Source organism: Uloborus diversus, chromosome 8 (genome assembly GCF_026930045.1).
Source record: "Uloborus diversus isolate 005 chromosome 8, Udiv.v.3.1, whole genome shotgun sequence".
Taxonomy (NCBI): domain Eukaryota; kingdom Metazoa; phylum Arthropoda; class Arachnida; order Araneae; family Uloboridae; genus Uloborus; species Uloborus diversus.
The window spans coordinates 102,806,833-102,831,756 of NC_072738.1; the positions used below are offsets into that span (position 1 = coordinate 102,806,833).

General features: G+C 34.0%; 1 protein-coding gene across 1 annotated transcript in view; it reads left to right on the forward strand.

The window, feature by feature from the left end:
* The first annotated feature begins 4,174 nt into the window (after positions 1-4,174).
* The window catches only part of LOC129228519 (uncharacterized), a 53,150-nt gene continuing 32,400 nt past the window's right edge, over positions 4,175-24,924 (forward strand). The window contains exons 1-4 of the mRNA XM_054863199.1: positions 4,175-4,200; positions 13,474-13,649; positions 14,548-14,772; positions 19,430-19,746. Coding sequence (XP_054719174.1) covers positions 4,175-4,200; positions 13,474-13,649; positions 14,548-14,772; positions 19,430-19,746 — 744 coding nt within the window. The remainder of the gene's footprint in view (positions 4,201-13,473; positions 13,650-14,547; positions 14,773-19,429; positions 19,747-24,924) is intronic.

Sequence of the window (24,924 nt, forward strand, 5' to 3'; positions counted from 1 at the left end):
TTGTAATTAGTATTATCTGATAAATAAAATGTTTTTTAATTTGTTTATTGCTGCTAGTATTTTTTTCCCCTCTAATACTTAGCAATTTAATTTTTTTTCTGTGTACAGGGTTGCCATGCACCTGGGAAGCATGAAAAACCTGGAATTCTCAGGGAAAAGGAAAATAAGCTAAAATGGTCGGGGAAATGTCAGGGAATATCACAAATTGTTGAAATTTCTGGAAATGTCGGGATTTTTTTCCAATTTTTTCGTCTGATGGGTGAAACTGCTGCTCCATTCGGGCTAAGATGCTGCAGTACGGTAAATGTCGCATTCCGGATATGCGAATTTTCCTAATATAGTAGAGAGCAAGAAATTTCAAGCTGATTTTTGAAGACTAAATCTGATAAGGCTGCAAAGATTGAAACAGAAAGAAAGAAATAGCCTTCTCTTTTTTTTTTTTTTATTTTTCATAAAATGAAAAATGGTTATAAAAATTTAGTCTTAAAATTTGTGCATTTATTAAAGCTTTTTTTGGCAACGTGCCAACATTGAAACTATCTTTGCCGAAAATTGCTTAGTGCGTTTGAATTTCAGCCTTTTTTTTTTTTTTTTAAAAGTACCAATTTGAAGTCCCTGATATTTTAAAGCATTTGCAATCAATGTAATTTAATTTTAAGTTTATATTAACTTACAATATTTGATTACAGTTATTGATAATTTTTTTAAGCATTGTTTGATTCATAAAGGATGTTTATTTACACAGGGTGGCGACAGATCAGGGAATTTTATTAATCAGGGAAATGTCGGGGAATTTGAAAAAATAACAAAAAATCAGGGAATATTGATTTTAAGAAGAAATTTTTTTTTTCTTTGCAAAATTAAGTACTCTAATTCCCTACGCATTCTTGGCCAATTATCTGTTCAAAAAAAAAAAGTAAAGTTAATGAGGTGCGATTATACACTGCCGCATATTTGTGCATCTTTTTTCCTCAATGTCAAAGTATTGAATCTTACTTATTAACCACAAGATGAACTTCCTAAGATTGCTTCTGTGTCTGTTAGGTTGTTTATTTAACCTAGCTTGAAATTTCTTTTTACGTTTTCAATGCTACGTAAAATAAACAACCATACAGGCAAAGAGGAAGCCTTCGTTAATGCCTTAGCTCCTTTCCCTTTATTCCATTGTCTCGAAGTAATTAGCGAACTGTAATCAAGAACCAATACTATAAAAGCTTAAAAGTTATTACTTCTTCGCGTTTTTAATTTAATTGCTGAAATTGAACTTTCAATAAGGTTTTCTTTTCTTCAGACTTAAGTGATTCTTAAATTTTATAACCAAGTTGTATTCTTCTTTTATACATTTTGAAATTAACTAATTGCTTTTTTTCCCCTTGCATTTCAAAGTTGTTTGTTACAAAAGCAATATAAGATTTTTTTTCGTTACATACTGAAATCATTTGAAATAGAGTTGTGTACTTAAGTAAATATCTTTATTTTTTCATTGCTAAAATGCTGTATTCATTCATTAAAACCTATGTTCTTGATTAGAGAAAAGCTCCCTATGAATGGATGTCAAATGGTTTCATCTGTTTTGCATAAATATGTCAATTAGTTATATAAGAATAACTACCTTACTTCTATTCTTTCACTATTACTTGTTATTCTTACAACAATTATTTTACTGTTTGAAAACTTAGTTCAAAATCATTTCAATTACTTTTTAGTTCTATCATAAATACACATGTGTTTTTAAGAGTAATTTTAATAGTTTCTTAAAATTCTTATGCTAAGTGGTTTCTGGAAGTAAAGTTTTTTTTTTTTAATTTTCTATAATCTTTCCATGTATAAAATTTAATATACTGTTTTGTAGGGTCCCCCCCCCCCCCCCAAAAAAAAAACCATTTTATTAAAAAAAGTAGCATCTTTTTTAAATATATCTTTAGTTCAACAACTTTACACAACTTAAAACGTTTTAAATACTGCATTTTATACAAACATACAATGGATTTCAAGTAGTGGAAAGGAAGAAATCCATTATCATTGGTAATGTAAATCAGGGAAATTTGGTGAACTTAATCAGGGAAAAGTCAGGGAACTTTTTTTCACAGTTCTTGTTGCCACCCTGTTACATTAAAAAAATATGTTGTGTTGGTATTTAATGACGTAAGTGGACATTCATTAACCTGGAATTTTTTTTTAAAGCAACTGGAATGGATATTACTTTATTAATTTCTTAACACTGGATTCTAAGATGAAAACAACAATGTTTGCTCACATGCAAGGGCGCCCATATAGGGGGGGCTCGAGCCCCCCCCCCCTCCCCTTTGAAATTAGAACTTTCTTGCTTTTAGTACTTTTTTCTTTGCAAAAGTGTGAAAACATTTCTTCTCCAGCCATTAATGAATAAGTTATTAAAAATGTCAAATTTTAATGACTCTAAATCTGCCCTGAAATCGGTTTCCTTGTGGAAAATATCCAGCTAAACCACGGGGAAAATATTTGAGCCCCCCCCCCTTTCAACTTTGCATATGGGCGCCCATGCTCACATGTTTTGTATCATTTGAAAATCTTTGTTATGAAAACATATACAGTGGTACCTTGAGAACTTGGACACCTCAAGGGAACATGAATACATGTCGACTTACTGAGGTTCCATACTTTTAATTCTTAACAAGTTTCTGTATCATTACTAATGCTTAACATTCACATTGTGAAAAGTTATTATAGTAAATTATTTTTCTTTTCTTTTTTTTTTTTTTGAAAAGTACGTAATAAAATCACTAATATTATTTGAATACCTTGTGAGGAATAAATTCATAATTGAGGAGTTTACTTTCAAAACGGATTATATCCAGTTTTATTTATTTTTTTTTTTTTTTCAAAACGAAAAAAAAAAAAAAAACTTTACACACAAACACTAACTGTTAGAATTTCGAATTTCTCACAATGTTTGGGCAGAATAACAAGTGACCATTGGCATGAGTCTAGTAAATTTTCCTCAATTTTATCAGACATAAATTGCCAATTTTATTTTTGATGTATTCCGTTTTGGTGTAAAACAGTGGATGTCATCCCTTTCGCAAAAAAAAAAAAATTCTTTAGAAATAAACTTCATTAGATTGAAACTAAATATTCAAAATTTTTTAATATAATTTTTTTCAAACTCTACTTTTCACCTTCCTACTTTATTCTTTTCATTGAACAGTTCAAAAAAAAAAAAAAAACCTTCCGATCCAATTACGTATGAACAATAAAACCACCTAAGCCGATTCAAATAGCAACGTTGTAGGTTTTAATAGATCGCAATAATTATAACAATTAATCTTAATTTTTCAAGTAATTAATTCAATCATTAATTTATCACAATTTGAGGTCGCTCTGCCTAACTGATAAGACTCGCACAAGATGCAAGGTGCTGCGATCTCTTAATACGGACGGGTATCACACTTGATTGGGAAATGCTTAACCAGTGCTTCGCACCGCTATTTTATTTGTGAACTACTTTTGAGTTAGAAGTGGAAAATTCAAATTTGGCTTTGTGCCCTTTTGATATGAAAGTGAATGAGTGGATACCAGCAAATAAGGGATAAGTTCCACTTTGCTGTAAAAAACCTGGCGAGAAATAAGGGGATATACTCTCTCGGTGGTAAAACTAATGTTTATTGTTTATAAATTTTTTAACAGTATATATAAACCTGTTCGAGAAGAAAGAAATTCATGGGTCAATAGGGCTTATATTAGAGATTCTGGTTAGTCGAGTTATCCGCATGTTGAATTACGGAAGTTTCAATGTACATGCAAATTTAAAAGTAACAAAACAGTTACACTTTTCTTTTTTTTTTGAAGTAGTTTTGTTCTTAAAAATATGCTATCAAAAGATTATTTCCATTTATTTATTTGTGGAACAAAGATTCAAACTGTTTTCTCCAAAAAATTATAAATGAGTTAGTGATTTTTCCTCAAACTCAGCATTAAATTACAGTAAAGTATACAATCATTTTCAACCGAAACAAGTTTTATCTCATTTTAAGCTTACTAAGCAAATTAGGAGATTGCAAATCTTCAACCAAAAAATGTGTAAGAAGGGTTGAAAATATTAGTCGATGCAAAGTGATTAATGTGTATTTGGTACAATTGCGTAGTAAGGAAAAATGAGTTGGTTTTATGGAAGCAGATGCAATCGGATTTCGAAATGGCTGGTTTGCTATGGATCGCCAGGTAAGTTTTGACCTCTAATCCTCGATTGGCCTGTTACTTCGTTAGTCGCTATACATTATCACGCACTGAGCTACAGCTAACCCTTTCATCATTAATCTTAAGCTTATAGCAGCACAGTGGATTCTCTTTGCTCAATTAGTTGAAACCTTAGAGTAGAAATAAGTAATTGGAGGCAGCAAATCCAATTATTGGCTCAGGAAAAGCTGAGACAAAGATCCTAAACTACATGGTTCAGCTGCGACAAATGATGGGAGACATGTTTCATATGAATTTAGCGAGAGAATCAAAATTTCTTCCAAGGACGGATACCAGGGAGGGGCGATCCCCCTGACCTTGAGGGGCACTGGCAATTTTTCCGAATTGAAGTTCTAAAACGAGAATGTAGGCCATTTTTGATGTTGGTAAGGAAATGAATGACGTTTAAATATCCCTCCCGGAAACTTTTCAAAATCGAAGTTTCAAAAAGGCACTTTTAGACGATGTTGGTGATGTTAGGAGGAAGCGTTTGGGAAACCCTCCCCCGAGCATTTCAGTAAATTTAAATTTTCACGACGAAAAGATATTTCAGGTAATATTAGGGCAGGGGAAAGAATGTGTTCAGTAACTATTCTATGGTAATTTTTCGAAACTGAAGTTTCAAAAGGTGCAATTTTTGACAACCTTCAATGATATTATGGGGATGGAGTCCGAAACATTCCCATAGAATTTTTTACAAAATTGAAGTTTTAAAACATAAATTTAAAATACCTCTTTCACAGGGAAAGGAAAATAATAGGTTCTCGAATCTCCTTGTCTCAAACCTCTAAATTTTAGTTGTTTTAAATAAAAATGATGTGAAAGCCCAGAAAAAAAAAAAAAAAGTAAGTAAGCAGATTGATGCGTAGTAAAAGGTAAGTCACAAAAATCAACCACCCCCTCCTTGAAATATTTCTGGATCTGCCCTTGATTTCTTTTGATACTTTACTTTAAAATACATTCTGTCACTGGGGATCCGTGCTTCAATAACTGAAGTCTTCACTCTCTCTACCTCTTATTCTTTTTCAGTGGTTGAACTCCTTGTTTGTTTAGGTCGGGGAAGTAAAGAACAGAAGCCAAACTTTTTTTTCCTTTTCTGCTTCTCATGCAGAAGAGCATCATGCTAAATAATAATGTATGACATCATGCTAATAATATCTTATTACTGTATCCCATACTGATACAATACTCAGTTTCCCATACAGATATATTGAGAAAAGAAGCTTTACATGATGGCTCATGTGAAAGCAGCCAAGAATGTCTTCAAACGGCAGTCAGCTAGTTGAGTGTGATCTATTTTGAAAAGTTGAATCAACTGACAACACATGTGAAAGAAGCCGAAACATCCTGTAACATAAAAATCAGTAAGTTACCACCCTTTAGCCAGGAGTAAGGCAGAACTACGTTCAATATATCGACAACCCGGTTATGACATCCAGGGACTACAGTTTCATCCTTGTCAAGGCCATATCCAAAATTTTTTTTCCGGGAGGGGCCCGGTTTCGCATATTGCCCAAGCACACACACACACATATGTGTACATACACGCGTAAAAGTTTTTAAACTCGCTTATGGGCCGAATTGGGACTTGACGGGGCACTGGGCTATTGCAGGTACGTTTTTGCGGTCCTGACTTTTTTGTCGTAGGTGAAACAGACCATTTCCCCAATATGTTTCTTTTCTATTGATACAGATCTCATGTTATTGTCTCTCTTTTCTAATGCTCCCGCTGTCTTTATTCAGGGTGGCGACAGATCAGGGAGATCAGGGAAAAGTCAGGGAACTTTATTAATCAGGGAAAAGTCGGGAAATTTTGAAAAAATAAAAAATCAGGGAAAATTGATTTTATGAAGAAAAAATTTTTTTTTTGCTTTACAAAATTAAGTACTCTAATTCCCTACGCATTTCCCACCAATTAACTGTTTAAAAAAAGTCAAATTAATGAGGTGAGATTATACACTGCCGCATATTTGTGCATCTGTTTTCCTCAACGTCAAAGTATTGAATCTTACTTATTAACCACAGGATGAACGTCCTAAGATTGCTTTTATGTCTGTTAGGTTGTTTATTTTACCTAGCTTTAAATTTCCTTTTTTCAGTGCTACGTAAAATAAACAACCATACAGGCAAAGAGGAAGCCTTCATTAATGCCTTAGCTCCTTTGCCTTTATTCCATTGTCTCGAAGTAATTAGCGTACTGTAATCACGATTTCAAGAAGAAATCTTTGGTTTTTGAATTAATACTATGAAAGCTTAAAAGTTATTACTTCTTCGCGATTTTAATTTAATTGCTAAAATTGAACTTTCAATTAAAAAAAAAAACTTTGTTTTTTGCCGTTATACTATTTGATGTCACCGCAGATTATAAAGGTTTTCTTTTCTTCAGACTGAAGTGATTCTTTAATTTTACAACCAAGTTGTATTCTTCTTTTATATATTTTGAAATTAACTAATTGTTTTTTTTTCTTTTTTTCTTGCATTTCAAAGTTGTTTGTTACAAAAGCAATCCAAGATTTTTTTTGTTACATACTGAAATCATTTGAAATAGAGTTAACATGTGTACTTAAATAAATATCTTAATTATTTTACTGTTAAAATGCTGTATTCATTCATTAAAACCTATGTTCTTGATTAGAGAAAAACTCCCTATGAATAGATGTCGAATGGTTTCATCTGTTTTGCATAAATATGTCAATTAGTTATATAAGAATAACTACATTACTTCTATTCTTTCACTATTACTTGTTATTTTTGCAACAATTATTATACTCTTTGAAAACTTAGTTCAAAATAATTTCAATTACTTTTTAGTTCTATCATAAATACACATGTTTTTAAGAGTAATTTTAATAGTTTCTTAAAATTCTTATGCTAAGTGATTTTTGAAAGTAAAGTAGTTTTTTTTTTCTATAATCTTTCCATTGTAGAAAAATTTAATATACTGTTTTTGTAGGTCCCCCCCCCCCCCCCAAAAAAAAATATTGACTTGATATGTTTTTTTAACCATTTTATTAAAAAAGTAGCATCTTTTTAAAATATATCTTTAGTTCAACAACTTTACACAACTTTAAACGTTTAAAATACTGCATTTTATGTAAACATACAATGGATTTCAAGTAGAGCAAAGAAAGAAAACCATTATCATTGGTAACGTAAATCAGGGAAATTTGGTGAACTTAATCAGGGAAAAGTCAGGGAACTTTTTTTCACAGTTCCTGTCGCCACCCTGTTATTTTTATTTCAATTTCTTATTTGTTTATCCATCTTGTAGTGGGAAGAATAACAGGAGAGTGGCCCTTTAAGTGGGATGTAGAATATCCATTATTTCAGAGGGTCTGGGGGATTTTGAAAACTAGATATAAAAATCTGTATTTTGAATCCTTATATGGGGGTGAGTGAGATTACAAAAATTTGAATAAAAATAGGCAAACAAAACCTTTTAAAAGTTATGCATTCTTTTGCAAGTCAAGATCAATCAAAATAAAAATTACATGTTCAACAAATCGTTGACATTAATCGATAGAAAGGAAAAGCACGGGAGGAGAAAAGGGAAGCACATCGGCACTTGCTCATATCGGCTTTTAGTGTAATTTGTTTTTGTTAATTTCTCCAACATCCCCACCCCTGCCCCATTTCATCAAATGCCCTATAGTAAAAATTGTACAAAATGCTTTAAAAGAATGGCGTAGAGATTCAGAAAATAAGTAACGAAAGAGTAATATTCTTGCCATTCGGCCAATTCATACTTTATTTTCTAGATAAGAGACAAAATTGAAGTACTTTTCAAGGAATTTCAAAAATTAAACAATTTTTAAAAACTCTAGAACAGTTGCAATTATTTTAAGCACTTTATTTGCACTTTCCAGAAGTTGATTGTACAATGAACAGTCTTACAAAATGATTATAACTTTGTAAGACAGACCTGTTTTAAGTTAAAAATAAATGTAACGAAATATTTCTCAAAACAAACAATTTTTTCTTAAATTAAAAGTAGTTCAGAAAATAAAATAGAGTAGAGTAAGTGTTATATTTTTTTCTCATGCTTAAGATATTAACAGTATGCAGTAGAAGTAAGATAAAAATAAGCAATAACAAAAAAACTTCCAAAATTACTAAATTCAGTATTAAATAAGTGGCAAAACATGAAACATATGAGTCACAAAAATTTATCTTGAGAAATATGCTAAAAAAACCCCGAGAATCTTGATTTTTGCATTATTTACGCAGGATGTTGATGTATCAAGGAGCTGAATTTAGCACATCTTGGTAAACAGATACTAGTCTAATCAAAAACTAGGGGCCCGGCCCTTGGGGAGTCCACGCCTCGAAATCGGCATAGTATAAGTTTTATGTGAGTTTTGGGGGGAGGGGGCAAGTCTACTAAACTGACAAGGGGCCTGCCTTGGTCCTGGACGGCACTGAATTGAATTGCGAAATACGGCAGGAAGTCCTAGTAAGTATAATTTACAAGTATGCTTTTTAGCTAATGATAACAAGAATAGCTTTTTCTGTATTTCTTCAAATTTTTACTCGTTTAATAGTTACAAAATAAAAATAAAAAATGTTTTCCTTTCCTGACAATAGTAAGTAAAGAAAAAGCTTCTATTTTACGTTACAAAACATTTCGGGGGCGGGGAGGGACGTCTCCCCCCCCCTGGATACGGCCCTGGTCCTTGTTTTGGACTCATCAGTCTATAATAGTGAATAACGGAGCTGGAGTCAGATGTCCTCACACAGGAATTGTTTCTAGAAACAATAACTCCAATGAGTAGGGCCCTATCGCAACTCATGATTGCGAAATACATAATTTTAATTCAAAATGATTCAAAATGTCAGAATTCAAATTAATTATTTTTTTTGGACGGTAAGAGAATTTTCTCTTAAAATCGAGATCCCCGAAATTCGCAACTTCAATAAACTATAGGGGGTGCTGCTGCCATTGTCTAATGGCGGATGAAAAAGGTAAAACAAACAAATGCCGTAACTTATAACTTGCTTTGACGCTTAGTGACTGACAGTAATTTTTCGTCGTGTTTGTGGGAAGCTTTCTTTTCTATTCTCCTGAAATTACATTACACCATAAACTGTCTGAAGCCTGTAACTTACCCCAAAGAAAACACGTGGAATGGAATGTTTTACCTTTTTCTTTAGTATTGGTATTGACCTCAAGGTTGCGTGTCCGAGCTCTGGAGTTGCGAACCGAAATCTAATGAAACGATGTTAATAATAAAGCAATGTGAGACGAGTAAACCCTTGTGAAATTGAACGATTTAATAAAAGTCATTAGTATAATGTTTAATCGCTGTGACCCTTAAATTGCATTAATTTCAAGTAAATTGAGCATGGCCCCAATAAATTTGCTTACGCTTACAGGCCGAGACAATCGCTGAAACTGATGAAACAACAAAGAGGGCGCTACAGGGAATCCCTGTTTTCCATTATGTTGCCATTGATTGGTGGATGCCAGAGTTCCGTTCAGCGCCTTTTGAGGTCAAAATGGGCGACGTCCAATCAAAAATAAACCAACTTTGAAACTTGTCATTGATTGGTGGATGCACAGGATTCCGTTCAATTTCAAGAGCAGATCATAGTTGCATCGGTTTAACACAGAAAAGTCGTAAATTGTCAAGGCCCGAAAGCGTCAGCACCATCTAGTGGGGCTATGATTTGAGCATGGCCCCACTAGATGATGATGACGCTTAAATTTAATAAGCGAACTTTAGTGAGGTCATGATTTGAGTTAGGTTAGTTGGTATTTTGTTTCTTGTTAACGTGGATTTGTCTCTCTAAATATTCAAGACAATTCACACAGGTATATAACAGTAAAGATATCAGGTGATTAGCTCCTTTTGATATAAATATAATGGTTAATTTATTGACAGTTAAATTACCGTGGGGAAAATATCTGAGAGTAATTTTTGAAAAGAAGCCAATAGAGAATTCCCTGCATCCGCTATGAGATGCATACATTAATCTCTTAGAAATGAAATTTATAACCTCTAAACTTACTCTCTTAATTGCAAGAAATCTTAAAAAACGCAAAATAAGGGGAATTATCATAACGTGGAAAATGTCAAACTGGCAAAAAGAATTTATATTATTGAAGTTGCTTTCCCATTATTGCTCCTCCTGCTTTAAATTTGCATTTCAATGGAAACTTTTATTGTTTTTTAATGGCTCAATATGTTTGACGGGTCATTTTAATTTGTAACGGTCTTATAATTTAATTGTTTGGCGAATATTTTCCCATTTTAATGTATAGCTTTAGTCTTGTTTAATGGCTTTTTTTTTTCGTTTGAAAATTAAACATTAAGTTTTAAATTTCAGCAAGATTGATTTTTGCAACGTTTGACAAGCAGATAAACACTATATTTTGATTAGTTTGGCCAAAATTTTGGAATCCATGCCAAATGTTTCACGTTATGATAAATATCCCTCCAAAATAATAGGGCATAACCAAGAGGGTCTTTGGCATAACTCCCAAACTTTCCCGATTCTTGGCACTCTTCGAAGAATTTTAATTTTCTCATTGCATCCTAGTCTATCTCTGTTATACATACATATTGATACCATGGACGCTTCGCGGCAGCCTTCGCCTCCCCTTGTGGCACGGTACGCACTTAGATAATCTATAGGAAAATTTCGATAATATTGAGTTTGGCGACTTTTATCCATTGGCGTCAATTTTTTGATACCAATGTTTGCTCGAGCAATATTTTCCCTTAGGCGCTGTACATAAATTATGTCACACTCAAAAAAAAAAAAAAAAAGACCTGTGGCCCTCTTCCCCCAATCAACTCTTATTTGAATTCTGAAACTTTGAATTCAAATTATGTTTTTCGCAATCACGAGTTGCGACAAGATCCTACTCATTAGAGTTATTGTTTCTAGAAACGGCTCCCCCCCCCCAAGGATGTCCCTCCTTCTGGGTGGTTACGTGTGTATAGTTGTGTGTGTGTAGGCTTACGTGTGTGCAAGTAGGCGTATGTATGTGTTCTAAAGGCGCGTGTGTGAGTGTGTGTGTATCTATGAGCATGAGTGTGTAGGATATGGACGCCACCACCCAGCAGAAGTGTATTCCGGGGGGCAGTGTTCAGGACCAGAGGAACTGCGCCGGTGGGCGGTGGTGCTGCAGAGGCCCCTGATCCAAGCTGAAAAAGGAATCACAACATCAAGGACGGTCAAGTGAGAACAATAAGCAATCGCGATTGCTCAAAAAAAAAGCCCCCCCCTCTCTCCTTTTGTCACACTTAATAATCGTTAAGTGGTATATACAATGCATATTACGGATTAATTAACTTTCAATGTAAAGAGGGAAGATTTCGATAAGGAAGTCTTGGCAACTTCCTCAATATCTCTCCTATTTTTTGACAAGTAAATGTATTTCGGCCATGCTGGTTGTCAGACATAATAACCGATCGAAGCGATCAGAAAATAGTGTTTGAAATAAAAAATGGTTTTAATTTTGTACCACGTTTTTAAAAGAAATAAAAAGTACAAAATTATTTCTCAATGCCCTTATGTAGATTTAAAGACCCGTTCAGATTCTGAATTTCTTACAGGCGAAGTCTTACGACGATGACGCTCTGCTCGCTTCGGTCTCCACACTCATATTCGCCACCTGCGGTGGCTCAATGCTGCCTGCTGCAATTTTAATGCTTTTTTACCCCTGGATGGCCGATCCTTGAGCTTTGTACGGATGAGACAGGGCGTAATGGCTTCCCCTGGATGTCCTGCATCCAACAGTACCAGTAGTATTTACCTGGTAGACACTGTCGGTTCGCAGGAGATAGGATTACAGACACACACACAGACAGAAATTAAAATAATAGATTGTCTGGAAAACTTGCAATTGTGAATTTTTAATAGCCCATAAAAAAGACGTGTACTGTTTAAAAGGGAAGGCGTGGGGTGCATGTACTATGTAACTGTACGAAATTTAAAGAGTAGCTATCAATCAGAAAATTTGCACATAAATTTATGCAATTTTCTGTTCAATAATTTTTATACTATCCTTTGCAGATATAGAAAGTTGGCCCAAATTTTCTTACTAAGATGGCAGACAAATCAAAGAAAAGAAACAGTAACATTCTTACTGCGTGCTTGTGCAAGTTACAACTACCACATTCCAAGCAGCATGTGAAAGCTTTACCCCATGCTGTTATGTAAGTAGTATTACGTTGAATATTTTTATTTACGCTGAATATGTTTACATTAAACTAATGTTTACGGAAATTAAGATGTAAGGTATAGTTTATTCGATTAATTACTATACCGATGTATTACATTACCCATTAATCTTAAATCGGTGGCAAGAGGGGGGCGGGGGGAGGTGAGGAAGTTACAACTCATTTTTGTGACCATGAAATTGTTTGGTATTGGTGCAGCAGGCTATATGGTATTTCTGTAAGATTCTCTTTATGTCACAGATAGCACCACTAAAATATGCTGATTCAATGATGCCATCTATGAAATAACTAAGCACGACAGATCACCTGCTTCATCAATATCAAGTGTTATTGAGCAATCACGAATTGCTAATTGTTTTCATTTTGAACTTTGAATGATGTTCCTATGATTTTATTTTTCCCCCGCCTTCCTCTGCAGCACCACCGTGGACTGGCCCCTCCCGATGCTGCTCCTCTAGCGAGCGCTGTCTCCAGGTTGCGTCCATATTCCTACACACACGTACATACACACACATAAACGCCTACATACACACACAAACGCCTACATACACACAAACGTCTACATACACACACAAACGCCTACATACACACACAAACGTCTACATACACACACAAACGCCTACATACACACACACGCCTACACGCATAAACGTCTATTCACACGCCTACATACGCACTCACGCCTACATACGTACTCACGCCTACATACACACACACGCATAAACGTCTACTCACGCGCCTACATACGCACTCACGCCTACATACACACACACACGCCTACACGCATAAACGTCTACTCACGCGTGTACATACGCACACACGCCTACGTACACACACACACCACTACATACACAACACACACACACATGCATACATAGGCATACACACAGACGCTCGTGATTGCGTAAAACATAATTTCAATTCAAGATGCCAAAAATTCAATCTTTCTTTAAAATTTTTTTTCAATTTTACGTTTTATTTATTAATTTATTTTATCAATAGTCGAATTCTTTAATTATGATTTACGTGACGAATAGAATGTATGTAAGAGAGATTAATCTTTCTGTAGGCCGACCCTGCGGCTCCCTGACCTTCTTGACGAGGAAGATTCATGCCCGACGAACGAGCGGAAACGGAGGATCAGGGAACTCATGGGAGATGTAGCTTCTGCAAGAGCTGAAGATTTGGATCTGCAGAAGAAATTCGAGAAAGATGCAGCAGAGTTGTTGAAGTTCTGTAGCGCAGGTGAGTAGCGAAGGGAAAAAGTGTGATACTATACGTAGTTGGGGCAAACCTAACCTGGTAGCATTGTGCAGAATAGACTACACTGATCCTAATTACATCACAACATTATGCAACTGCCAGGTTAGGTTTGCCTGAACTATAGTAGCCAGAAATATGGCTAGTGTGGTTATTTTCCCAAGCCATTAAAGTATTTCTAGAGATGTTTTATACTAATGAATGAAATTCGTTTTGGTTAACTACTTTGAAAAACTACTTTTCCTAGAATGAAATGGAAGATGACGGAGAAAAGATAAATATGCATACTTTGGTTTTTAACATATAGAATGTTTGATGTTTCGAAAAAAAAAAAAAAAAACCGATAAAATATTCAATTGTAATCTTTCAAAAATTCTTATCTCTAACTTTTTCGGATGTCAATTGATTTTTTTTGGCTGCCCTTCATTGCTGGTAAGAAAAAGCTCTGATCTTGTGAAAATTTGTTTCCTCTTGGACAGGTACTGTCCGCCTCTGAGAAGTTGAGCTACGGCCTTGAGCAAGTCCATTTCTTTCAAGGGTGAGCAATCAGTAAGAAGAGGAACTTTTAGGCCCAGATTTGGGCTACCATTAAGCCTTTAGACCTTCAACCATTTTCCCTCACCCCTGTTTCAACAAATGGAATCGTTTAATCGACCGGCCAGAGGAGCTCAACTTGCAAGAGGCGCACAGTAAGTGTGAGTGGGGATTGTTTTTTGTCGCGGGTACCGGTAGATGCATTCATTTTCTTGCCAACAACGATCAGCTCTATCACATCTCTCCCCAAGAGGTAATGAACTCCCTCAATAGCAGGACTTTCCTTATCAGAGAAGAATAGTAGTTCACACATTCAAATGCTTGTCTAATACGAACCATTTGCACGCAGATGAAGAAAAGAAGCAATGGCAACCCCATCCTTTGGGAGATTCTTCTTTGGACGACGAGGGTATGCGATTGAAGCTGCAACTGGATCACAGCCGCTTCCAGTTAGCAGAGGCCAGAAATCAACTCCACACGTTAAAGAAAGATTTGGCTGCCTACGAAAAATTATTGCGGCAGGAACTGGGAGATGTGGATTTGCATCAAGTACTCACTTCGCCCCGCTGGAGAGGTGAGTGTCAACCATTCTTGCAAATCTCCTGGTCCTAGCAAATGACGTAAACCTAACGCCAATAGAATGATTTACATCGTTATTGCTATTTGTAAGTTTATCGTCTGCAATGCTTAACTTTCTGTTAATTTACGAGTGGTTTTCCAACATCTTAACAACATTATACCGATGCGACTTCTCCAGTTGTTTGCTATTTTGATTCAATGTGTGGGGTCGGTCTAGAAATTCTTTCCCAGACCACACTCATCGTGAGAAAAACATGTTACGCGGGTGTTTTATATCTGTCACCAGTATGGGAGCTGGATAAGTATAAGACCACACGTAAATACGGTTTTTGCTCCCCTTTTCTGAGAAATGTTCGAAATTAGATCTTCAGAATAGCTGAATTCTATCCGAAGCTGGACATTTGTTGTGCACATAAACTTTCTCCGTTTGGTGTGATATGATGTCTGTGACACTATAGGGAACATTTTTCAACCACCTTGTCAACATCGTCTGACTGTTGTAAACAGGGGTGCATTCCCCGCCAAACGAATCCCCGTATATAAGAGAAAGTAAATAGGTCAAAGGGGGAGACACTCGTAGAGCAAAGAGCTGGTGAGTCGCGGAGTGGCTCTCGCAGTTCAAAATATCTTTGTAACATTAAATAATCTGTAATTTGTAATATAGCTGTAAATATTGAGTGCATTAAACGTCTCTAAAAGACCATGCATTCTCTTATCATCTTTACACAAAAGGTGGAAACAGTACAACATTGTGTCCATGAAGAAGAACACATAAAATGGCTGACCCACAAAGTTTTTTTTTTTTATTGTTAAAAATATTTTCCCAATGTCTTTCTAGGCAACACTCATTCCAAAACAATAATTCATTTATTTTTTCCTGAGAAAATTTTTATTCAAAAATTCAACCAGAAAACCACTCTCCTATGTCGAAATCTTTTTCTCAAATTCACTAAAATTATTTCAAAAATTTATATTAACTATCCATAAATTACATTTGCAGTATTAAATTGTACTTACGAGGAGTAAAATAATATTATTTTCATCCATTTAACTATTTATATAATCAAGATACATCATTTTCAAGTTTTCCCCAAGGTTTTCATGTTGCTCTCCTGGTCTAGGAATGAGTTCAATTATTACAGGTAAAAAGAAGGAATTTTGAATCATTTGTAAAGCAACTGTGATTATTCTCAACATTTTATTGGATTTCTAGAGTATTTTAGAGTTCTGATTTGACTGATATATTATAACTTTAAAGTTCAAAACTGAGGTATGAAATATTTTTACTGTCACTCTCCTGAGCAACATTTCTGTTTCATGTTAAGGGTTATAAAATTATTTCTGTTATCAGGGGCGTGCACAGAAGTTTTGGGGTCCGTCACAAATGACTTTTACGCCCTCGCCCATATTGTTTACCCCTACGTTCCTACATATATTTCACACCTCATTTTAAAAATTTCGAGCTCCCTTCGGGCTCGGGCACGGGCCAACAAGTGTCCTTTCTCCCTCCTTGTGCACGCCCCTGTTTGTTATGCCTAATTTAGAGATAAAAATAACAAATTACATTTTTTAGTCTTAAAAATAGTTCTGGGCCTTGATCGCAGGCTCTGTGTTGGCAAAATGCCCCTCTCCTGGCATTATTTATGACATGACAGCATAGCTAAAATGTAAAACCCAGTATAAATTTAAAAAAAAAAAAATCAAACATTTTTATTTTAAAAGATTTTGTCATTAGAAGATGTCAGGTTTTTGGAGAATCGCTTCTATGTATCGTCTGCAATGCTTCATATATTTCTTTGTCATTATTCTTCAGCGATATTCATTTATTTCTAGGATTGGCAACGCTAATAAAGGGAGACAGAAGAGTTATAATGTTTTTTGGGGAAAAAAATGTAATTATCAAATTAAACATTTTTTAAGAAAATTAAAAGCGTGAATGTTTTTTATCAAAAAGAAAAAAAAAATTAGAAATTATGATGACTTGGAATGAGAGAAGCAGATAATCACTGAGATTTATACATTCTTATTGCACCAAGAAACTCTAATCCATTTTATCTTGCTTTCTTTTTCTCTTTTCTTTCTAAACAAACATTTAACGAACAAAATCTCTCAACAGCAAAAAAAATTTTCTCCGAAAAAAAAGAGAGAAAAAAAAAGATTTACGAAGCACAAATCATTGAAGAATTAGAGCAAACAGCAATTTCAAGACGACAGTGGAGCCCCTTCATGAGTGCAAGTACGTTTACACAGTACAGCAAAATCGCGAACGCACGAGTCTGATGAAGGGGTTCCACACTGAATTCTGGAATAGATGTTTACTGCAAGTTTTTGACGATTATCATCAAGCATTAATTTTCCAGAGGGAAAAAAAATTGAGGTCCGTGCTTGTTTAATCTGTGGGCCCGAAAGTTTTATGGTTAGCCGTTAGCTTTACCACGGGTACATGAGACTGGAGACAAATTTTCCTCCGCTTTAGACTCTTGTTAAAATTGTAAAGATAAAGATGACTAGTGACTCCGTTTCTATAGTTGGTTCAATAATGTACGTTCTGTGTTGAGGATAATGATGGTTTCTTACTAGGTGCTCCTTTACAAATATCAGCTATCAACTATCAAAGGGACCTCTGGCCCTCAAACTATGAAGGACTGCGTGCCAGGCGCCTTGCCTTCAGAAGACAACACAATAGATGGTGGTGCCACCTGTGGACAGTTCGAGAATTTTGAAACAGGCCAGAAGCCGAATAACTTTCTGGTCTGGCACCCCCAGAGGTATCGTTTCACTTGGAGGATATTGTGACCACGAGCATATTTAACGTCGCCCAGTCACCATTAATGACGACGGTGGATTTTCGACCAGCGAAGATCGAACCCGAGACCCTCCGGCCCCAAGTCCAATGCCTTACCGATCAGGCCACCACGGTCCTCCTTTACAAATAACTATCATTTGTGTGATGTTTGAGAGGGCGGATGCTGAAACGACAAACGCTTTCATGTTTATAAGAAACTTCTATTCGTTTTCGAGTTATTCGCAATTCAAATTAACTATAGGAGGCGCTGCAGTCAATGGCTGCTGAAAGAGGTAAAACAAAGATCCAGCAACTCTTTGGCGCAATTATAGACCGGGGATTAAGAAGGAATTCAGAAAGTGTCATGACCCCTTGACAGACCGAAGAGAAGGTCCAAAACTGCGTTCTTTGGGCTCCAGTTTTGGAAATTTACAAAATAATTAAAAATTGTTTGTCTTAAAATACAGCTTCTGTAAAAATCTTTTCCTTCGATACATATCCATCACTAAGGAGCCCACCTCTTTTTCTGTTTTGTAAAATAATATTTGTTGCAGCATTCTTTATTTTGTGTTTTTCTTAATTTGAGAATAATTAGGCTGCTATGTGTCTTTTATCATTTACAAATTGAAAATGATTTTACAGTTTGATAGAGAGATAGACAGAGGGAGAGAAAGCACTGAAGACAGAAAGAGCACTGCGTTTTATATTCTTTCCTGAAATTTATAAAGTCGGCGCAGAATTAAAATAAGAAACGTGTAATAAAACTTTACCTATACGAAATTAAAAAAAAAAAAAAAAAATCTTAGAGGGAGCTAAGATTTATGTAGATTTCTTTTCTACCTTCCTTCAATCTAGGAAAGTCTGTTGAAATTTCAATGCTTTTGCCTCTCTTTTCATTTTGCGTATCAGAGTGATTTTAAGATTTTAACCCCTTCCAAGAAAAAATCCTGGGCGGGCCAGTGCACCCACTTACGTTGAGTATTATGACCTGTGCAGCGAGACATCTGGCTTATCCGTGCAAAATTAAAACGTTTTACCTCTTTGGCTGATTTCTAAAATCACCACAAGGTGGCTTTCAAGTTTTAGAATTACGAATTGGTTCTATTGCAAAAGAAAATAATAAAATTTAAAACTAAAAAAAAAAAAAAAAAAAAAATCCGACTGAATCAAAAATGTAGAATTAAGAGGGAAAGTTGAAAATTCTTTTAAAAGCCGTATACTATTAAAATCAAATACTAGTATTTTATTTGTTAACAAATAGAAACTGGCAACAGATAAGAATTTTAAATTACTGCGTTTAATTTCCTTGTCGGCCAACAATGAATTCGTTTACTAATCGCGTGAATTAAGTTTAGCCGTATTGAAAATCTGCTTTAAAAAAGTGTTATAATTCGAATTCTTTATAACATGGAAGTTCCAAACACATTCTATCATAGATGCAGAAAGAAATACTCTTTATTTTGGTACTAATTTTTTAAATTTTTAAATATGTTTTTACTGCAAAACTCGCGGAAAACCTTTTAGAGGTTTTTAATTAATATCTTAGTTAATCAATATGTCATCAAAAGACGCAACCTAGGAACACGCTCGATCAACTCTCCTTTCAAACAATTTTTTTTTCCCAAATCGGTCCATCCGTTTAGGCGCTAGAGTGCCACAAACAGATGCACAGATACACACATCCACACACACACACACACACACACAGATACGCGGACAAGGCAAACTTTTGCCCCTTCTTTTGTGTGTCGGGGGATTATAAAACCACGTAAAAAAGGCACAAATTCGATGGAAACTGCTAGTTTTTTTTTCTTGGTTTTTAATGTTTGTTTCAATTTTTCGATCACCCAGTGCTTCATTTCTTAAGGTCGAGCGCAGGAGATCAAGCGCTTGAAGGAGGAAATAGCAGGTATGGAGAGAAAAGCATACGGACAGAAATACATGGAGGACCCACTCTGCTTCCCTAAGTACAATCCCCGATTCCCTCGCGTCGACGACTTCATCCCGAAGAGTCAGCTGCAGTTCTTGAAGAACGAGGCCAGGAGGAAGCAAGAGATGGCGGACAAGGACGAGAAGCAAATCAATGATCTGATCGAGGAATATGGAAGCGTGAGCCTCATGTACAAGGCCGCTCTCACCCACAACAAGATGCTCGCGGAGGAATTCAGGTCCATAAAAGGGCAGGTGAGAAGCTTACGTTTTGTTGAAAACTCTCCATGGTTCGGTGAATCGGCTATTTGGAAATTACTTACTAGGACGAGTCATCCATTCTGCAATATTTGACATTGAGGCAGTGGGAAGCAGAGGGTTGTAAGTGACAAAATTAAAAGCTTGGAGATAACTAGTACAAGTGATAGGGGGATCTCTCCTCTATCTTGAGCAAGAGATAGTACTAGTAGTTCTGGAAGGTTCTGTTATACAACATGATTTAGAAAAAAAATTCAATGAAAACTTACCCAGGATGCGAAACTCTTTAAACGCGTTTCACTCAAAACTTGAAAACGCCCACTTACATCCCTTTGATTCTCATTGCCTCGTATGCGAATTTTCGCAACGTACTGTTTACGTGTGCGCAAGTGCAGGAAATGCGGAAGATAATCAATAAAAACTGGTACAGCAAAACCTGTAAAGTTGTCCACCCTTGTAAGTTCCGACCTTGTAAGAACATTTATCTTCGCTGACCGCATTTGCCAGGAACAGAATCAGTCGTATACCAATACCATGTATATAGACCTCAATAAATTGATCACTCGCCTAAGTTGATCAGTGAAGTACTGCACCTCAAGTGATCAACTTACACAAGTTTCACTGTACTTCCACTCTTTTCCCCTTCTTGTTGTCACTTCTGCAACACATAACGTTTACAGAAGCAATCTGAGGGAAAAGTTCATAGTGCCGTAACCATGACAACGAGAAGGGGAAAAGGTTGGAGAAAGGGAAAATGTGTTGGCCTTGACACACCAATTCTCGTTACATAGACCGTAGTTTATGCACATTGCTCATGAAAAGACCGCTCCCCCCTCAACCAGAAGGTATATTCCGGTTGTGCTGAATCCATAGCTAGTATCCTCATATGATATTAACCGGAAGTGACTAACAGTTAATGCATATCATTGGCTCATTTTGGAAGATAAAATTTGCGATTTAAATCCTTTTAAAATCATTAGTCAGTTTACTTTAGTCCAATCGCCCTTAAGTTAAGCCCCCTCGTGCAATTTAATCATTGCATAAGGCTTAAATCTTTTGACATTTTCTATCAACTTTTGTTATAAACTAGAATATCGCCCGTCAAAATATGATGGGTGAAAATTGCTTCTACATTTGAACGAATCAATTGCCTCTTTGGTGATATTCTGATAGTTAAAATTGGTACCCTAACTCCAGTGGATTAACCCTAAACTCCAGTAGATAGCGTTCATCGTTGACCACTTTTTCGTTTCTTCATTCCCAATGACACAGCCTCAGTGATTTTGACTATTATATACATAAGGATACTTACTCTGATGATGATCTGGGGGAAAAGCTTTTTAATCATCACCAGAAACAAAAACGAAAAATAATAATTACGAAATTAATTGTTAAATGCAGTTAAAAACTAATTTTAAGGACGAGTTTAAGCAAGCATAGATTAGTGGATTATGCTTTTGAAACCTTTCTTCAAATAATGCAGGTTTTTTATGATCTATACTTGATTTAGGTTATCAGTTTAAAAGCGCTTCAAAAAGAGTTGTAATATTAGTTAAAGACTATTTCTATAGTTACTTTCTCCGTCATAATGCTTGCTGATTCCGCTTTTAAATAATTCCAAAAATAATGAAAAATAATAGTAATTAAAGCTTAATTTTGGGAACTGAGTTAAAAAATTGATTTCACGGCTGAAGTTAAGCAAGGATAGATTTGTGGACTTTGAGCACTTGAAGCTCTTCAAATAATGCAGGTTTTCAAAGCCTTCTTCGTTTAAAGTCAAGTCATTTGCTTAAAAATGTTTTTAAAAACTTGTTTTCACTATGAACCTGTTTATAATTCTTTCTTAATTCGAGCATAAAAACTTACAATATTTAGAGCAGATTAGCTGCATATATATTGATAAGGATTGGTAACAAGTAAATAGGTTTTAAATTTCCAAAAATTTCACTTCAAAAAAAAAAAAAAAAAAAAAAAAAAAAAACCTTTAAAATTACATGTAAAAAACGTTTTTTTTTTTTTTTTTAAATCGAAAGACTATGTCAATAGCAGTTGATCTTAATATCTTTATACTTCGGTTAATTCCGAAGTATAGATAATAAAAGTTAAATTTAAATTTTGAGAGAAGAAATAGGGGTGTACACTGTACAGCAGTAGTATATAAATGAGAGTTCTGCTGCAAGAGGCGGCTCTGCGGCTCATAGCCGCCTCCCAACTCCCTGATTGCGCCTCTCAATCCCCCTCTGACCTTGGGTTGATCTTCCTCCTGATAGCCGCCTCCCAGGGCCGCCGCGAGAACCCGTAGAAGGTGACGGGGTTTTTTCCTGCGTTTTTGAATATTTTCGCGCCTTTTTGGACTTTGTCGTTTTTTCTTCTAACCTTATACGAAGGTTTTCGCACGACTACATTTTCGCACGGCCGCGTTTTTGGACTTTGTCGTTTTTTACTTTTTGGATGGCAACACCAGTTTTCGAGTGGCAACACTTGTTGCTATGTTTTTACTTTTCGATTTTTACTTTTAAGAACGTTCGTGGCGCCATCTATCGGGACTTTGAATATTTTTTTCTGGACTTAGAATATTTCTGCGAATTTAATTATTTTTATTTTACAGAGTGTCGGGAATCGAACACCCAAACTTTGAGTTAGCAAAAACGTATGCTAACCACTATGCTATATTTTCCATTACTCTTTCAGTCTTAATGTGAATCTGTACCATGACAACGAATATTACAATTTAATTAATTTTAAAACCATCAATTAATTTACTCTTTAGTACTAATCAAGACACATCATTAACTAAATTTCAGCTCATAATTGAAACTATCATCATTATTATTATTTTTCATAATAACAATGTTTTTCACTTAAGTAAAGCTTTATTTAAATACAACCCATTCGAGATTTTAGATTTATTTCAATGCTTTGTGGACTTGAAATATATTTTAAACTTTGATTTTCTTTTTCATGCATTTCAAATTTTATCATTTTTTTTACAACATTCATTCTTTGCATGAATTTCAAAACTTGCAATCAATTTACTCTTAGCATTTATTAACACTTATCATTAACAAATTTTCACGGAATTTTTTAAAATCATCTTAAATATGTTTTTTTTTTCTTTTTTTACTTTTATACAACAAAATATTTTTTCTAACTTGTTAAATTTTCTTAACTAATTTTTTTTTCTTTGTCAAATTTACAAAATAATTTTTCTAACTTGTAAAAATTTCGAAGAAATAATTTTCTTAACTAATTTTTTTTTTTTTTACTTTCATACAACAAAATATTTTTTCTAAGTTGTTAAAATTTCGAAGAAATAATTTTCTTAACTGTTTTTTCTTACTCGTAATTTTTTTTTCATTACGAATAAAAATGAAATCAATTTTTTTTTTTTTTTTTGACTTTCATACAACAAAATATTTTTTCTTACTTGTTAAATTTTTGAAGAAATAATTAACTTAAATATTCTTTCACACATTTTGAACTTTAACGTTTTTTCCTGTCATTTAGAACTTTGATTATTTTTTTTTCACTATTTTAGCGTTTTTCAATTATTTTCAGTCTTTAACTATTTTCTTACTTTTTAGTCTTTAACTAATTTCAAGCATTTCAGACTTAGATTATTTTTTCGTGATTTCGATTTTTTTTTAAAGTATATTTTAGAGTTTGATCATTTTCTCGCTTGTTTTTACTTTATCGTTTTTTTTCCGATATTTTTCGAAACATTATCAGGTCTACAATATTCATCCAACTAATTTAATTTAAAAACTTGCAATCAATTTACTCTTAGTAGTAACTAACACTTATCATTAACAAATTTTCACGGATTTTAAAATAATCAACTTAATTAATTTTTTCCAGTAAGCAAATTTCGCACTCAAGTTACATTTCATCACTACATATGCTTTTCAAGAGTTTCATTTAATTTATCACATTTTATTTAATCAACTCTAATATTTATTTTTTGATTAGTATTTAACTTAAGTCACTTCATCTCATAGTATTTTACTTTATTATTTTTTTTCATACAAGCACTCTTGTTAGAATAAAACCAAATTTTCACGAAGTAGATTCACTTTGACTATTTCATTTTCCCAATAATATTTTATTTTACTTTACCATACTTTACTATTTTACTTACTGCGTTTTACTATTTATCATTCATTACAGCTTTTCCAAAATATTACTTTACAACCAACTAATTTCATTAACAGAATTTTCATTACAATTTATAAATTTCAGTTTTATTTAATTATTTTCACCTACGGTAAAATAAAACACATCACATAAAAATGTTAAACATCAATGAAGAATCCAAGAAATGTTAAAATTATAAGTCGAGTATCAAAACTTCATGTCTACAATCCTACAAATTTTAAAAATAGACAGACTCGCCGAAAAATAACTTCTACTGAAATTTATTTCAAAACTTACAATCAATTTACTCTTAGCATTAATAAACACTTATTATTAAGAAATTTTCATGGATTTAAAAAATCATCTTAAATAATTTTTTCATGTAAGCAATTTTCGCGCTCAAGTTACATTTTATCACTACATATGCTTTTCAAGAGTTTTATTGAATTTATCACATTTTATTTAATTATTTTTGATTAGTATTTAACTTAGTCATTTTATCGCTTAGTATTTAACTTAATCATTTTTCTTGCTTGTTTTTACTTTATCGTTTTTTTTCCCGATATTTTTAAACTTAGAAAATTTTCACAATTAGTGACAGGAATCGAACCCACAAATTTTTCGAAACATTATCAGGTCTACAATTTTCATCCAACTAATTTAATTTAAAAACTTGCAATCAATTTACTCTTAGTAGTAACTAACACTTATCATTAACAAATTTTCACGAATTTTAAAAAATCAACTTATTTAATTTTTTTCCAGTAAGCAAATTTCGCACTCAAGTTACATTTCATCACTTTATATGCTTTTCAAGAGTTTCATTTAATTTATCACATTTTATTTAATCAACTCTATTAATTATTTTTTTGATTAGTATTTAACTTAGTCATTTCATCGCATAGTATTTTACTTTATTATTTTTTTCATACAAGCACTCTTGTTAGAATAAAACAAAAATTTTCACGAAGTAGATTCACTTTGTCTATTTCATTTTCCCGATAATACATATTTTACTTTAACAACTAATTTCTTTAACAA